Source organism: Monodon monoceros, unplaced genomic scaffold (genome assembly GCF_005190385.1).
Source record: "Monodon monoceros isolate NGI ecotype Baffin Bay Population unplaced genomic scaffold, NGI_Narwhal_1 Super_Scaffold_21, whole genome shotgun sequence".
Classification (NCBI taxonomy): Eukaryota; Metazoa; Chordata; class Mammalia; order Artiodactyla; family Monodontidae; genus Monodon; species Monodon monoceros.
In genome coordinates this window covers 75206187-75223697 of record NW_021703778.1, presented here as the reverse complement: position 1 = coordinate 75223697, position 17511 = coordinate 75206187, and the positions used below count along the sequence as shown (strand labels likewise).

The following is a 17511-nucleotide window of genomic DNA, read 5'->3' as shown; positions in this document are numbered from 1 at the left end:
TCAGTCTGTTTAGGAATTTACTTTCTATGACCTAAAACTAGGTCATCTGGGTGATCATATTTTCTGGACTGAAAGTTGGTAGAGATTCTACACAGTAAAGAGTCAGGGTGGGGACGGCTGGTCTTGGGTGGACAAGATGCAACTAACCGGCTCCAGACGTACAGGCACTTACCTAGCAATCCCTTCCTTGGTGTAGAAGACAGAGTAGGTAAGGTTGTCCCCATGAGGATCTGATGCAGGTGTCCGCCATGTCAATTTGATGAAGCGGGTAGAGACCAAGGAGGCCACGACATCCCGAGGAGCTGAAGGCAGTGGTCCAGTTGTGGCTGGTGCTAGATGGTCAGTAGTGGCACTGGTCAGTGAAGTGGGAGGTAATGTTGGGATGGCAACATCTTGTCATGTGCAAATATTGGGGAATATGAAGGGCAAACCACGACGGTTTTAAAAAAGAGAACAGAAAAAACAAAAAACAAAAAAGAAATAAACAAAACCACGATGGGAAATAAAATAAAATGAATGAACATAAAAAAGGCCATTAAACTGAAGGCTAACATGCAGGCCAGGGGTAACTACTGAAAACTAATGGGCACTAGTCAAGACACATCACTGCAGAGCAAGCAGACTTTCTGGTCACTATAATGGGTGTCGGCAAGGGACAGGGAGTGTGACAGCTAAGAATAAAACATTTCACGGAAGGACACATCAGTGTCCAAGTAATTTTCTTTAATTCTGAAAGCAGCATGCAACATCTGTTGAACTTTGCACATAAAAGTCTTATATATGATAAAACCTCAATATTTTTTCCCACTTTATCAAAATATGGAATAATGTTTATAGTATGGATGGGCCTAATTACACTCAACATAGGCCCCACAGACTATCATGACCTCACTACAGAGCTGTGTGTGCCTTTAGCTCTGCAGGAGATTCAAGAGCCAGATCTTCAACTGGAGTCTAACATTAAAGTTTGCTCTCTGTATTTGGCAATACCCAGGGAAGTCTGATAACCTTTCTCAATTCACTAAGTTATAGTTCATTTCCTCTCATCAATTCATTTGACTACAACAGTATAAAATCGTGCATCACAAATTCCAAAGTCACACAAATATAATACTTATTAGGTAGCATATCTGTTTGGTACAGTCCTCAATGCAGTGTAATAGATTATGACAGCTTGCAGACCCCAGGGACTTGATGGGACAGATGAAGCAGTGGCAAATCGGAGCTCTGCAAGTCGAAAGCCTCTGTCTGTATGCCCGGAGTCAGCCCATTCTGTTGTTGGACACTTCTGACTTTAGAAGTCCATTCCTAATATTAACCTAAAATCTCCTTCACCTTGGAGTATACGTTTAATCTCACAATTTTCAACTGACGGAATTAGAATTCTGTCCTAACCTTAATGGGGAAATTAGAAGAGAGGCAGAGAGGAAAGCATGGCAAGTCTGGACCTCGTTTTCAATGAAATGGTAGGACAACCTCCTGAAAATGTCTATGAATTACAGGAGAATCTTTTACAGTGAGGCAGTCTAAATAAATATGCCACAGAGAATAAGTTCTCCAAGGGAAAGGCAGAGGAAGACCAACGTAAAGTCTCTAGACAGCTACCATTTATTGAGCACTTTCTACATGGCACTCTCGCTCTTTACATGGACTCATTCAATCCTTACAACTCTGTGAAATAGGTACTATCATTGTATCTCTATATTATATATGGAGACTGACATTTAAAAAAGGCTAAATCACCCTTCCTAGGAATAGGAAGTGGTGGAGTGTTAAAACCAGCCATGGTTTTTAGCTTAAGAGGCCTCTGGATTTAGCCAATAGAAGTTTTTAGTCCTTGATGTGCCACTCAGAGTTATGGGAGCAGTCAGGGACTCTTGTTTGTTTTTGTCAATTCCCCTTGCCCCCAAGTCTCGTGAAGGCAATGCAAAGGGCCCAGGATGAATGCCTGCACCTGCAGTAGGTGTTACAGGAGAAAAACCCTGAGCTTGTGGGGTTTACCACTTTCATAGCAAGGGAAAGCAAGCTCCAGACAAAGAATGGACCTGCTGTGGATATCTTTTTTTTTTTTTTTAACATCTTTATTGGAGTATAATTGCTTTACAATGGTGTGTTAGTTTCTGCTGTATAACAAAGTGAATCAGCTATACATATACATATATCCCCATATCTCCTCCCTCTTGCGTCTCCCTCCCACCTTCCCTATCCCACCCCTCTCGGTGGTCACAAAGCACCAAACTGATCTCCCTGTGCTGTGCAGCTGCTTCCCACTAGCTATCTATTTTACATTTGGTAGTGTATATATGTCCATGCCACTCTATATGTAATTCTGTTGTGGTTGGAGACACACTTTGTATGGTTTCAGCCTTTTAAAAGGTACTGAAACTTGTTTTGTGTCCCAGCATATAGTCTATCCTGACAATTGTTCCATATGTGCTTGGAAAGAATCTGTGTCTGTAGTTGCTGGGTGGAGAGTCTACGATGTCAGCTAGGTCAAGCTGACTGACAGGATTGCTTAAGTCCTCTATACTCTTTCTAATTGTTTTATCAGTTTTTGAGAGTAGGATATTGAAATCTCCAACTGTTATCATTTTTTTATGTATTTCTTCTTTGAATATACCAATTATAAATGCATACACATCTAACAGAAGAGCCCCAAAATATATGAATCCAAAGAAATCTGGGAAAACCTCAAATATTTGGAAATCAAAAAACACACTCCTAAATAACCCAAGTCAATGAATAGCAAGAAAAATTTTTTTTTAATATTTTTAACTGAATGAAATGAAAATACAACATATTAAAAATGAAAAGATGCAGTTAAAGCAGTGCTTAGAGGGAAATTAAAATACCTTTACCAGAAGATAAGTCTCAGATGAATTACCTAAGGTTCTACCTTACTGAAGAGTGTAGTCCTTAAGCTTTTTTTCTTTTCTTAATATAGCAGGTTAAGCTTTTTCACACACCCAAAAAAGTAACCATGTGAGGTGACAGATGTGTTAACTAACTTAAATGTTGGAATCCTTTCACAATGTATATGTATCAAATCATTATGTTGTACACTTTAAATATATTACCATTTATTTGTCAATTATACCTCAATAAAGCTGGAAAAAATTAAATTTTAACCACATTCTTAAAAAAATACAAGGGTAAGAAATTAAGAGAAGAGGTAAGCTACCAAAATAAAAGAGGGGACAATGCTATGAATCCCACAGATATTAAAAATTATAAGGGAATATTATGAACAAATTTATGCCAATAAATCAGACAACTTAAAGGAAATAAAAACGTCCCGAGGAGGACAAAAATTACCAAACCTACTCAAGAAGAAACATAAAATCTAGACAGAACTATAATAGATAGAAAAATATAAATAAAAATCTTCCCACAGTGAAAAGTCCAAGCCCAGACGGTTTCACTGGTGAATGCTATCAAATATTTAAAAGAAGAATTAATACTAATCCTTCACAACTCCTTCAGAAAAAGAGTAGAAACACTTCCAACTCATTTTGTGAGGCTAGTATTACTCTGATATAAAAGCCAAAGATACCACATGAAAAGAAAACTACAGAACCCTCATGATCATAGATGCAAAAATCTTTAACAAGATATTAGTAAACCATATTTGGTAACATATTAAGAGGATTATAAACCATGATCAAGTACAATTTATCACAGGAATTCAAGACTAGTTTAACATCCAAAAACCAATGTAATATATATTAACAGAAAAAAACCTGATCATCTCAATAGATGCAGAAAAAGAATTTGACAAAATCAAACACCTATTCATAATAAAAACTCTCAACAAATTAGGAAAAGAAGTAAACTTCCTAGACCTAAAAAACCTATGGTGAACATTATACTTAAATGGTGAAGGAATAAATGCTTTTTCCCCAACACTGGAAACAAGGATGTTAGCTCCCACTTCTTATATTAAGCATTGCACTGGTCCAAGCCAGTGCAAGAAGGCAAGAAAAACTGAATAAAGATTAAAAAGGAAAAAGTAATACTGTTTTTATTTGTAATTAATAATTAACTGAGTAGAAAACCCTAATGAATCTAGGATAAAAAAAAAAGCTGCCAAAACGAATAAATACGTTTAGCAAGGTCATAGGATACAAGATCAATATATAAAAAACAACTCTATTTCTATACACTAGGAATGAACAATCCAAAAGTAAAATTAAGAACACAACTCCATTTACAACAGCATCAAAAAAGAATGAAATATTTAAGAATAAATTTAATGGAAGAAGCGTAAGATTTGTACCCTGAAAACTACAACTCATTGCTGAGAGAAATTTTTTAAACTCTCAATAAATAAAGATCTAAATGAAAACATCTAAATAAATAAATGTTCATGGATTAGAAGACTTAATGTTGTTAAGATGATTTGCTGCCCCTAAAATTTAATATTAAGATCTGCAAAAGATCTAGAATAGCCAAAATAATTCTGAAAAAGAAGCAAATGGTTGGAGGACTTGGATTACCCGATTTCAAAACTTACTATAAAGCTCTAGTAATTGAGACAGTCCAGCATATGAATAGGCATATAGATCAGTGAAAGAGAACTGAGAGTCCAGAAGTATGCCCCTATATTTGTGGTCAACTGGTTTTCAGCTAAGGTGCCCAGAAGTTTCAATGTGGTAAGAACAGTCTTTTCAACAACTGATGCTGGTACAACTACATATCCCCATGCAAAACAATGAACTTAGATCCTTACTTAACACCACATACAAAGATTAACTCAAAACAGCTCCTAGACTTAATAGAAGAACTAAAACTTCTGAAAAAATATATAGGGGAAAGTCTTTGTGCCTTGGGTTAGAAAAGTATTCTTAGACATGATAACAAAAGCACAAGATACAGAAGAAAAAAACAGATAAATTGTATTTTATTAGAAATAAAAACTTCAGCACATTAAGGAAAACATAACTAAGTAAATGATAAGCCAGAGACTGGCAGAAAATATTTCCAAAGCGTGTATCTGATGAAGGACTTGAACATATAATTCAGAATATATATTCAGGATCAGAATATATAATCAACTTCTATAAATTAGTAAGAAAACAAGCCAATTTAAAAACAGGCAAAAGACTTGAAAAGTCATTTCACCAAAAAGAACATACAAATGGCCAACACACATGTGAAAATGTGTTTAACATCAATGTCATTAGGAAAATGTGAATTAAAATCACAATAAGATACTACTACAGGGATTTCTCTGATGGCGCAGTGGTTAAAAATCCACCTGCCAAGGCAGGGGACACGGATTCGATCCCTGGTCTAGGAAGATCCCACATGCTGTGGAGCAACGAAGCCCATGAGCCACAACTACTGAGCCCGCAAGCCACAACTACTGAAGTCTGTGCGCCTAGAGCCCGTGCTCCGCAACAAGAGAAGCAACTGCGATAAGAAGACCACACACTGCAACGAAGACCCAAGGCAGCCAAAAATTAATAAATTAATTTAAAAAAAAAGATACTACTACACACCCACTACAATGGTTACAAACAAAAAAGGTACACAATACTTAGTGTTGGAAAAACTGGAATCCTCATACACTGTTGGAAATGTATTAATTCTTTAAGTTGATGAACACGAATTGTCTCCATTTATTAGTTACATCTTTAATTTCTTTAAAAAATGTTTTATGGTTTTCTGAGCATAAGTTTTGAAATTTCTTTGTTAAATTTATTAAGTATTTTATTCCCTTTGATGCTATTATACATGAAATTGTTTTCTTAATTTCAATCTCAGATTGTTCCTGCAAGTATATATAAATACAAATGATTTATGTATACTGATACTGACTTGCTAAGCTTATTTATTAGTTCTAATAGTTTACTCATGGATTCTTCATGATTTTCTATATACAAAATGATGTTATCTGTAGAGAGTTTTACATATCATACTTCAATAATACTGTTGAAAAGAGTGAAATGGTTTAGACTGACTAGTTGCAACAATTAAACAATATCTTTTTTTCTAGTGTAAAACAGCAATAGTTACTGAGTCCTAGGACTTCTCTGTTGCTCAAAACACCTGAGCTTAAAATCAACCTATCTGAAGTCATGACAAAATTAAAATGTCCAGAAACTACTCAAAGGTTTCACAGATATGCCAACTGATTATCAAGGATCCTAAAGCATAAGTGAACTATACAGATATCTAGGCCAAATGTAGTAAAAAATCTGTTACTTAAAAAAAAAAAAGGTCTGATTATATTAAGAATTAGGCTGGTTGCTTTTCCTTCTGCCACCAGAGTTCAGTTGTGAAAATAAAAGATCGGATGATGTGCTCGCTTCAGCAGCACATATACTAAAATGGGAATGATACAGAGAAGATTAGCATGGTCCCTGCACAAGGGTGACATGCAAATTCGTGAAGCGTTCCATATATTTAAAAATTCTCTAGAAGGGATCAATAGCAGAATAACTGAGGCAGAAGAACGGATAAGTGACCTGAAAGATAAAATAGTGGAAATAACTACTGCAGAGCAGAATAAAGAAAAAAGAATGAAAAGAATTGAGGACGGTCTCAGAGACCTCAGGGACAACATTAAACGCACCAACAGTAGAATTATAGGGGTCCCAGAAAAAGAAAGGGGCTGAGAAAATATTTGAAGAAATTATAGTTGAAAACTTCCTAAATATGGGAAAGGAAGTAGTTAATCATGTCCAGGAAGCAGAGAGAGTCCCATACAGGATAAATCCAAGGAGAAACACGCCAAGACACATATTAGTCAAACTATCAAAAATTAAATACAGGGCTTCCCTGGTGGCACAGTGGTTGAGAGTCCGCCTGCCGATGCAGGGGACACGGGTTTGTGCCCCGGTCCGGGAAGATCCCACATGCCGCGGAGCGGCTGGGCCCCTGAGCCATGGCTGCTGGGCCTGCGCGTCTGGAGCCTGTGCTCTGCAACGGGAGAGGCCACAGCAGTGAGAGGCCCGCGTACCGCCAAAAAAACAAACAAACAAAAAGAAAATGGGAATAGGAACATACATATCGATAATTACCTTAAATGTAAATGGATTAAATGCTCCAACCAAAACACACAGACTGGCTGAATGGATACAAAAACAAGACCCGTATATATGCTGTCTACAAGAGACCCACTTCAGACCTAGGGACACATCCAGACTGAAAGGGAGGGGATGGAAAAAGATATTCCATGCAAAGAGAAATCAAAATAAAGCTGGAGTAGCAATTCTCATATCAGACAAAATAGACTTTAAAACAAAGACTATTACAAGAGACAAAGAAGGACACTACATAAGGATCAAGGGATCGATCCAAGAAGAAGTTGTAACAATTGTAAATATTTATGCACCCACATAGGAGCACCTCAATACATAAGGCGAATACTAACAGCAATAAAGGGGAAATCAACAGTAACACAATAATAGTGGGAGACTTTAACGCCCTACTTTCACCAATGGACAGATCATCCAAAATGAAAAAAAATAAGGAAACACAAGCTTTAAATGATACATTAAACAAGATGGACTTAATTGATATTTACAGGACATTCCATCCAAAAACAACAGAATACACTTTCTTCTCAAGTGCTCATGGAACATTCTCCAGGATAGATCATATCTTGGGTCACAAATCAAGCCTTGGTAAATTTAAGAAAATTGAAGTCGTACCAAGTATCTTTTCCAACCACAACGCTATAAGACTAGATTATCAATTACAGGAAAAAACCTGTAAAAAATACAAATACATGGAAGCTAAATAATACACTATTTAATAACCAAGAGATCACTGAACAAATCAAAGAGGAAATCAAAAACTACCTAGAAACAAATGACAATGAAAACACAAAGACCCAAAACCTATGGGATGTAGCAAAAGCAGTTCTAAGAGGGAAGTTTATAGCAATACAATCCTACCTTAAGAAACAAGAAACATCTCAAACAAACAACCTAACCTTACACCTAAAGCAATTAGAGAAAGAAGAAGAAAAAACCCCCAAAGTTAGCAGAAGGAAAGAAATCATAAAGATCAGATCAGAAATAAATGAAAAAGAAATGAAGGCAACGATAGCAAAGATCAATAAAACTAAAAGTTGGTTCTTTGAGAAGATAACATTGATAAACTATTAGCCAGACTCATCAAGAAAAAAAGGGAGAAGACTCAAATCAATAGAACTAGAAATGAAAAAGGAGAAGTAACAACTGACACTGCAGAAATACAAAGGATCATGAGAGATTACTACAAGCAACTCTATGCCAATAAAATGGACAACCTGGAAGAAATGGAGAAATTCTTAGAAATGCACAACCTTCAGAGACTGAACCAGGAAGAAACAGAAAATATGAACAGACCAATCACAAGCACTGAAATTGAAACTGTGATTAAAAATCTTCCAACAAACAGAAGTCCAGGACCAGATGGCTTCACAAGTGAATTCTATCATTTAGAGAAGAACTAACACGTCTCCTTCTCAAACTCTTCCAAAATATAGCAGAGGGAGGAACACTCCCAAACTCATTCTAGGAGGCCAACATCACCCTGATACCAAAACCAGACAAAGATGTCACAAAGAAAGAAAACTACAGGCCAGTATCACTGATGAACATAGATGCAAAAATCCTCAACAAAATACTAGCAAACACATTAAATCCATTAATTAAATCCATTAAATCCACATTAAATCCAACAACACATTAAAAGGATCATACACCATGATCAAGTGGGGTTTATCCCAGGAATGCAAGGATTCTTCAACGTATGCAAATCAATCAATGTGATACACCATATTAACAAACTGAAGGAGAAAAACAATATGATCATCTCAATAGATCATCTCATCTCAGAAGAAGCTTTCAACACAATTCAACACGCATTTATGATAAAAACCCTCCAGACAGTAGGCACAGAGGGAACTTACCTCAACATAATAAAGGCCATATATGACAAACCCACAGGCAACATCGTTCTCAATGGTGAAAAACTGAGGCCATTTCCACTAAGATCAGCAACAAGACAAGGTTGCCCACTCTCAGCACTCTTATTCAACATAGTTTTGGAAGTTTTAGCCACAGCAATCAGAGAAGAAAAGGAAATAAAAGGAATCCAAATGGAAAAGAAGAAGCAAAGCTGTCACTGTTTGCAGATGACATTATACTATACTATACACAGAGAATCCTAAAGATGCTACCAGAAAACTACTAGAGCTAATTAATGAATTTGGTAAAGTAGCAGGATATAAAATTAATGCACAGAAATCTCTGGCATTCCTATACACTAATGATGAAAAATCTGAAAGTGAAGTTAAGAAAACACTCCTATTTACCACTGCAACGAAAAGAATAAAATATCTAGGAATAAACCTACCTAAGGAGACAAAAGACCTGTATGCAGATAATTATAAGACACTGATGAAAGAAATTAAAGATGATACAAATAGATGGAGAGATATGCCATGTTCTTGGATTGGAAGAATCAACATTGGGAAAATGACTACCCAAAGCAATATACTATACTACCCAAAGCAATCTACAGATTCAATGCAATCCCTATCAAAGTACCACTGGCATTTTTCACAGAACTAGAACAAAAAATTTCACAATCTGTATGGAAACACAAAAGACCCCAAACAGCCAAAGCAATCTTGAGAAAGAAAAACGGAGCTGGAGGAATCAGCTTCCCTGACTTCAGACTATACTGCAAAGCTACAGTAATCGAGACAGTATGGTACTGGTACAAAAACAGAAATATAGATCAATGGAACAGGATAGAAAGCCCAGAGATAAACCCACTCACATATGGTCACCTTACCTTTGACAAAGGAGGCAAGAATATACAGTGGAGAAAAGACAGCCTCTTCAATAAGTGGTGCTGGGAAAACTGGGCAGCTACATGTAAAAGAATGAAATTAGAACACTCCCTAACACCATACACAAAAATATACTCAAAATGGATTAAAGACCTAAATGTAGGGCCAGACACTATCAAACTCTTAGAGGAAAACATAGGGAGAACACTCTATGACATAAATCATAGAAAGATCCTTTTTGACCCATCTCCTAGAGAAAGGGAAATAAAAACAAAAATAAACAAATGGGACCTAATGAAACTTAAAAATTGTTGCACAGCAAAGGAACCATAAGCAAGATGAAAAGACAACTCTCAGAATGGGAGAAAATATTTGCAAATGAAGCAACTGACCAACGATTAATTTCCAAAATTGACAAGCAGCTCATGCAGCTCAATATCAAAAAACAAACAACCCAATCCAAAAATGGGCAGAAGACCTACATAGACATTTCTCCAAAGAAGATATACAGATTGCCAACAAACACATGAAAGAATGCTCAACATTATTAATCATTAGAGTAATGGAAATCAAAACTACAACGAGATATCATCTCACACTGGTCAGAATGGCCATCATCAAAAAATCTACAGACAATAAATGCTGGAGAGGGTGTGGAGAAAAGGGAACCCTCTTGCACTGTTGGTGGGAATGTAAATTGATACAGCCACTATGGAGAACAGTATGCAGGTTCCTTAAAAAACTAAAAATAGAACTAACATACGACCCAGCAATCCCACTACTGGGTATATACCCTGAGAAAACCATAATTCAAAAAGAGTCATGCACCAAAATGTTCACTGCAGCTCTATTTACAATAGCTAGGATATGGAAGCAACCTAAGTGTCCACTGACAGATGAATGGATATAGAAGATGTGGCACATATATACAATGGAATATTACTCAGCCATAAAAAGAAATGAAATTGAGTTATTTGTAGTGAGGTGGATGGGCCTAGAGTCTGTCATACAGAGTGAAGGCTGTCAGAAAGAGAAAAACACCGTATGTTAACACATATATATGGAATCTAAAAAACAAAAAAAAAATGTTCATGAAGAACCTAGGGGCAAGGCAGGAATAAAGATGCAGACCTACTAGAGAATGGACTTGAGGATACGGGGAAGGGGAAGGGTATGATGGGACAAAGTGAGAGAGTGGCATGGACATATATACACTACCAAATGTAAAATAGATAGCTAGTGGGAAGCAGCCGCATAGCACAGGGAGATCAGTTCAGTGCTTTGTGACCACCTAGAGGGGTGGGATAGGGAGGGTGGGAGGGAGGGAGACGCAAGAGGGAAGAGATATGGGGATATATGTATATGTATAATTGATTCACTTTGTTGTAAAGCAGAAACTAACACACCATTGTAAAGCAGTTATACTCCAATAAAGATGTTAAAAAAAAGAAAAAAATACACTTTAATTATAAATGAGATTTTGTTTAAGGCCTTTTATAGATACTGAGATAGCTGTTCTTTTTGGGTTTTTCTCTGTGATGTAATATTTTATGTTACATCAATTTGTGTTAATGTTGAAATGTACTCATATTCACCTCCTTGGTAATGTATTGTTGTTATTATCTTATTTTTCCACTGTATGTGTTTTGCTAAGATTTTATTTGGGATGCTTATATCTATGTTCATTCAAGAGGCTAAACTTTTATTGTATTCAGTTTTGGTCAGGTGTTTTTATTATGATTAAGCTGGCTTTCTAAAAGGACACGAGAAATTCTCTATTTTTTCCGTGCTTTGCAAGAGTATAAATAATTATATGAGAGTAATATAAAAATTATCCATAAAGCAATTCAGATTGGAGCCCTAATGGGGAAGGATATTCATCAACAATTTAAAAAAATCATGGTTGTTATATTCAGATTTTCTACCATTTCCTGAGTCAGTAATTATTCCTTAAAATCATTCATGAGAATTTAGATCAATATAGTAAAGTGAGCATGCTCATTACCTTATGGGGAGGAAAATAAAGAAAAAAGTGTAACAAGTAGATCAGAAATGTTGCAGAATGCATGAAAGCAAGACAGAAGAATAGATCCAGGGAGCCAAGTGCTACCCAACATGCTGTAGGGCAGCGGTCCCCAACCTTTTTGGCAGCAGGGACTGGTTTTGTGGAAAACGATTTTTCCACGGAAGGGGGGCGGATGGTTGGGAGGAGATGGTTCAGGCGGTAATGTGAGTGATGGGGAGTGGCAGATGAAGCTTCCCTTGCACGGCCCAGGGGTTGGGGACCCCTGTTGTAGGAGACACTGCCTCAGAGATAAGCGTGGTCCCGTGTAGTCCCAGTGCCACAGTCAACAGGTGGGTATAAAAAGTGGAGGAGTAATTCCTCAGGGTGCTGAAATGGGAAGCAGGGCTCAACCTCCTCCCTCTGCCCCTCCCCCCAACACTGCTTGCGGTGTGGCCCAGCAGTGGGAAGTCCTCAGAGGTTCTGGTTCACAAGGGGCCAGTCCACCCCACCCGGTAACCCTATCGGTGACCAAACTACACAGAAAAGCACAGGCAGAGAAAAAGGGGGTCTTACAAAATATGAATTCGCTGTTTTTGTAGGTTAGAAAATAGTCAAACATCAGTAATAACATTTGGTTAACCTGCTTTGAACCACCAGGAAAGATCGATACTTAATTGCATTAAAAGAAGGAACAATATCCACAGGTAAAATTGCAAAAAGAAACAAAACCAGCAAAAAACACTTTTTAGTAAGTAAAATTAATATTGTCAGTGATGATCAAGAAGACCACTGCATTCACAGAAAAGAATCAACTCGACTTCTGCCTTAAGACTGAAATTTCTTCACAGAAAACCTCTTTGCCAATACCTAAAGAAATGAGTAAAAATTAAGAAACAAGCTACCTCTCTCCCATTACAAAATGTATCAGGAAAGAAGGAAGGAAGGAAGGGAGGGAGGGAGGGAGGCAGGAAAGAAAAAGAGAGGAGACCTAATTCAATTTGAGCAGAGCTGGGGATAAACTTGACTGCTCCTATGTCTGTTTCAATTCCTAGAAACCATTCTGGTGAATAGCCATAAACCTGAGAAATTTTACTAATAGTCCCAAGTCTGGAGAGATGAAAACTGAGGAGGAAGCTTTATCGTTTGACTTTTCTGATCAATAAGTAATAGAAATTACTGGGGAGCAGTGAAAGCATGAGATATATTGCTGGGTGGCCTCATCCAATTGCCAGAGTAAAAACACTGATGATAGAAAAGACTTTCAAGAATGAGAAAAAAAAAAAAGTCTAAAAGAGTAATGTGAAAAGTATATTGGTGTTGACTTTTAGGAAGGTGAGTTGCGACCCTCTATCAAACTAGAAATGATAAATCCTTCCAGGAATTTATGCTAAAGAAATACTTGCACTTGTGCCGAAAGATGCAGAGATGTTCAATTTCCATGTTGTTGATAACAGCAAAGTTGCTAACATCCTAAATGTCCATCAACAGAGACGTGGTTAAGTAATTTAAAAGGCTACCTTCCCAAGGAACACGGTGAAGCTGTAAAACTGGATGAGGTAGGATCCACATGTCAACACTAGATTTACCATCAACTCATTTGCTTAAGTGAAAAAGGAAGTTCCAGAGCAGCATGGATAATATTATCTCACAGGTAGATTTTCCCATATGACACCGAAGACATAAATACACACATATGTAAATGCCTCAGTGGGGGAAAACAATGAACACTCTACTCTTGGCGGTGGTTATCTTTAAGAAGAAGAGTTCAAGAGATATGGAAAAGGGGATTTCTTGGTTTTGCTGTACTTAATTGTTTCATTTCTTTCTATGACAATATGCTCATGTTTCACTTGTATAATATTTGCTTAATAAACATAAAACATGCTAAAAAAAAAAAGAAAAAGATCTGATGATCACATCACTTCCCCAAACTACCTACAGAATAAAGTCCAAACGCCTCAGTGTTCAAGGTCCTCTACAGATTGGTCCCATTCAGCTTTCCAGTCTCATTTCCAGGACATGCTGTGCTCTAGGTTTGCCTGGTTACTGAACAAGAATGGACTTTCCAGGTCTGTACCTATGTTCACACCACTACTAGGTTTAGAGCGATGAACAACATGTAAATCGGACTCGAGTTAAAGACAACTGGGAAATTTGTTTGAGAAACGGTATTATACCTTGAAATTCTGAACATCAAAAATGCTGTTAGCTTTGACTTGCTGCTCAAACGCTTGGCAGTAGCTTCACGCTGGCACTTTCACTGATACCTAATGATCTCAATCAGCTCTTAAGTGGAACTAACTGAAGTGATCTATGTGAGATCCTGAAGGATTATGTTTCTCCTGATCTAGCTTTTTGTTACTTGAATTAATCATCAGAGCTACTCTTCATTTTTCATTTGAAAATAAAAGGATTTGTCACTTTTCATTTGAAAGTGAGAAATCACTTTCAAAATCCAGCTACACTGTGGTTGATGGCTCCAGTTTAATGATACATTAGATTTGTGACAAAGTGTCACTTCTAGTAGATTATAATTATGAGCTTAACCAATAGATCTATGCGCTTTAAACAGTTTCTAGGTAGAGATCATTAAATTCTGTGCTGGGCACGTTGCTCTCGGTTAAGTGGATCCAGTTATCCTAATTTGACACCCACTGATACCAGCCAAGGGAGCTGTGAGCAGGCACATTTAAGTTTTCTTTTGAAACTCTGTTTTGAAATTTTCAAGACTTGTTTTAAAAATTTGTTTCTTTTTCATAGTATTTCTTTGAAGACAGATTAGTTCTAGAACTTCTTTCAAAATCTTCTGAACTCCTTCAGAAGTTAAGAAAGTATCTTGGGGAAAATGTCTCTTTTGCTGCCCCCACATTTCCTTGTGTAAAGGAATTACTTTGTATTCCCCAAGAACATTCACAGCAGCATTATTCAGAATTCAGTGTTCAGAACTGAGTCAGATTTACATGGTGCTTATTGCTCGAAACATAACAGCGATGTGATCACAAGTACGGTTCCACAGAGCATTTCTTTGTGGAAACAATCATATTTGGAAGATTGTGGAGATTGGCCATGCTTATCAGCATGTTGAAGACTCACAGCAATTTTGTAGGAGAAAAACCGGTTCAGTTTGTTAACCTGGATTTCTCATTCTTATTCGATCATGAAATCCCTTTTCCCCCAAACAGTAATCCAGTTTGGGCAATCCTGAACTAAATGATACGTGAGCTAGTACCTAGCAGAGAGATCCTTTACAAGAGCCCCTGCCTGAAAACCTCCAGTCATTGTTCAACTGCTTTGGTAGATAATCTATTTCATATGTTTTTACTTAAAAATCAAAATGCGATAATAAGCTTGTAATAAAAGTTATTTAATACATTACATAAATATACAAAGTATAAGAATCAAAGTTTCACTTTTCATCATCTCCAAAATACCACTGTTAAAAGTCTGGTGCATGTTCTTCCAAATATTTTCCTTTTGATGATACACTTATACATACACATAAGTATGAGAATGAAATTATACCAAACACGTTGCTTTCCAAATTGCTGTATGATATAATGTGTCTTTAAGAGCTTCCCATTAGTATATATAAACAGACCTGAATATTCTCAACTGCTGCATATTATTCTAAAATACAAATACATCACAATTTTATTCATCATTTCTTTATGTTGCTTACATTTATGCTGTTTAATTAATTAATTGAGGCTACTATGGGCAATGTTTCTGTAAACTTTCTTATACATGTATCTTTGTGTACAGGTATACACATTTCTGTAAGACAAATTCCTAAAAGCAAAAATGTCAAGCCAAAGGTTTGTAAATGTGAAAGCTGAGAGATGGTTATTTTGGCTTCAGTTTTAGGACAAAGGGTCAAATACATTTCTGGGTCCACCACTTTATTAAAATACCTCAGACAACAAATAGGACAAGAAAGAGGAACACAAACTCCATTTTGGACGAAACTGAGTGATATCTGTAATCCCAACCCAAAATATATGAAAAAAGAAGGGAGAGAGAAGAGAAGTAAATTAATTAATGGAGCAAAGTCAATGTAAGTGCCTCCAGAGGGACACACTGATGAGACTCAAACCAACCGACCTTGAGGAACTGGCAGCACTTCAGGAGACAGGGATGATGTGGAGGTAGAGGACTTAAGAGCTTTTAAACCTCCAACTCACCCCTAAAGATGGGAGGTTTACACTCAGGAGAAACTAAATCGGAGAGGCTGTGGGCTCAGAGGAGACCATCAGAGGGATGAAGATCACATACTAAAAACATGGAACTGCCTGTCTCCCTCCTCAACAGGTTCCAGTAGGTTGGCAACCAGGTAGGTTTACTATCACTAGGTAGAAGACTGAAGCATCCCTCTCTGGATAAACTGAGCAGAAGCAGAGAAGACTCAGAAACACTGCTATCCAGTGAGGTCCCAGCAACAGTTACAAAAAAATTGGCTACCCAATTATTCTATAATAAAGCTCAGCAGTTAAAAAGCTTTACCCCCCAAATAGAAAACAGGATATTTACACAATCTCAAGGTGTAACACCTAAAATATTTATTAATTACAAAGAGAAAACTAACAACTTCCCAATGGAGAAATCTAGCAGAAACCACCATAACCACATGATCAAGTTGACATTACCGAATAATAAGACATATTGATATCATGTACCCCTGATTTGGATGTATTGAAAAGGGCACAGCAATTCTGTAGTATTTGTCCCCAAAAAAGTCCATACCTTAATGTAATCATGAGAAAACAGCAGACAAATGCAAACTGAGAACATTACACAAAATACCTGACCAATACTTTTTGAAACTGTCAAGGGTAGGACAGACGAGGAAAGACTGAAGATCATTTGCAGATTGAAGGAGACTAAGGAGATGTGACAACTAAATGCAATATGCAATCCAAAAGTGGATTTGGAACAGAAAAAGGGCATTAGTGGAAAAACTGGTGAAATCAGAACAAACTTTGTAGTTTGGTTAATAGTTAACCGATGTCTTTCTTAGTTTTGTTTACAGTATCAAAGTTATACAAGATGTTACAGTATCACAGTTATATAAGAAGTTAACATTAGATGAAGTTGGTGAAGACTATAAGAACTCTGCACAATCTTTGTAACATTTTTGTAATTCTAAAGTTACTTCAAAATAAAGTTTTTAAAAAGGCCCATTTATATAAACAGAGCTTTCAACACCTTTTAAAATACCATACCATACCATACATGAATGAATTTCCAAAGACTACTTTGGCAAGTATTTGGGGGTAGTTCTCTTATTTGATCAAATTTTCCCAGTTTTTTCTTCTGTTCCCTTTATAATATGGCTCCAGAACCTTTTTATAAACTCTCAAAATGAAGTTGCCAAAACATACACAAAGATACTATATATTTTTGTTATTGTAATAAAAATTAAGAAAGCTTCCTGGCATCCATATCACACTGATGAAATCTACAGAGCCAGCAGTAACCTAAAAGCCATATGATTTCTCACATGTGGTACTAAGAAGAGTTTATTTCACTATCCTATACTGCAATTATGTAATTATTTAAAATTAATTATATACTGCTTGTACAGAGCTATATGAAAAGAATGTTCTATGTAGAGCTGTGTTAATAGCGATTATATTAACTTACGTGAACCTTTAGGTGCAGTTCAACAAGATAGTTGAACAGAGAAATTTATATTTGTTAGCATCATTGCTTTTCC

At 36.6% G+C, this 17511-nt stretch overlaps 1 protein-coding gene and 1 non-coding gene across 6 annotated transcripts in view; one reads left to right on the top strand and one right to left on the bottom strand.

Annotated features, from left to right (window-relative positions):
• NEO1 (neogenin 1) overlaps positions 1–17511 on the bottom strand; it is a 240200-nt gene that overhangs the window by 64640 nt on the left and 158049 nt on the right. For 3 of the 5 annotated variants that reach the window (XM_029239259.1, XM_029239256.1, XM_029239257.1), the window contains exon 8: positions 173–392. In XM_029239259.1, coding sequence (XP_029095092.1) covers positions 173–392 — 220 coding nt within the window. The remainder of the gene's footprint in view (positions 1–172; positions 393–17511) is intronic. The other 2 variants (XM_029239260.1, XM_029239258.1) reach the window with 1 other exon arrangement.
• On the top strand, positions 6304–6410 carry LOC114905468. The gene has a single exon (XR_003796291.1). It is a non-coding gene; the product is annotated as a U6 spliceosomal RNA (small nuclear RNA).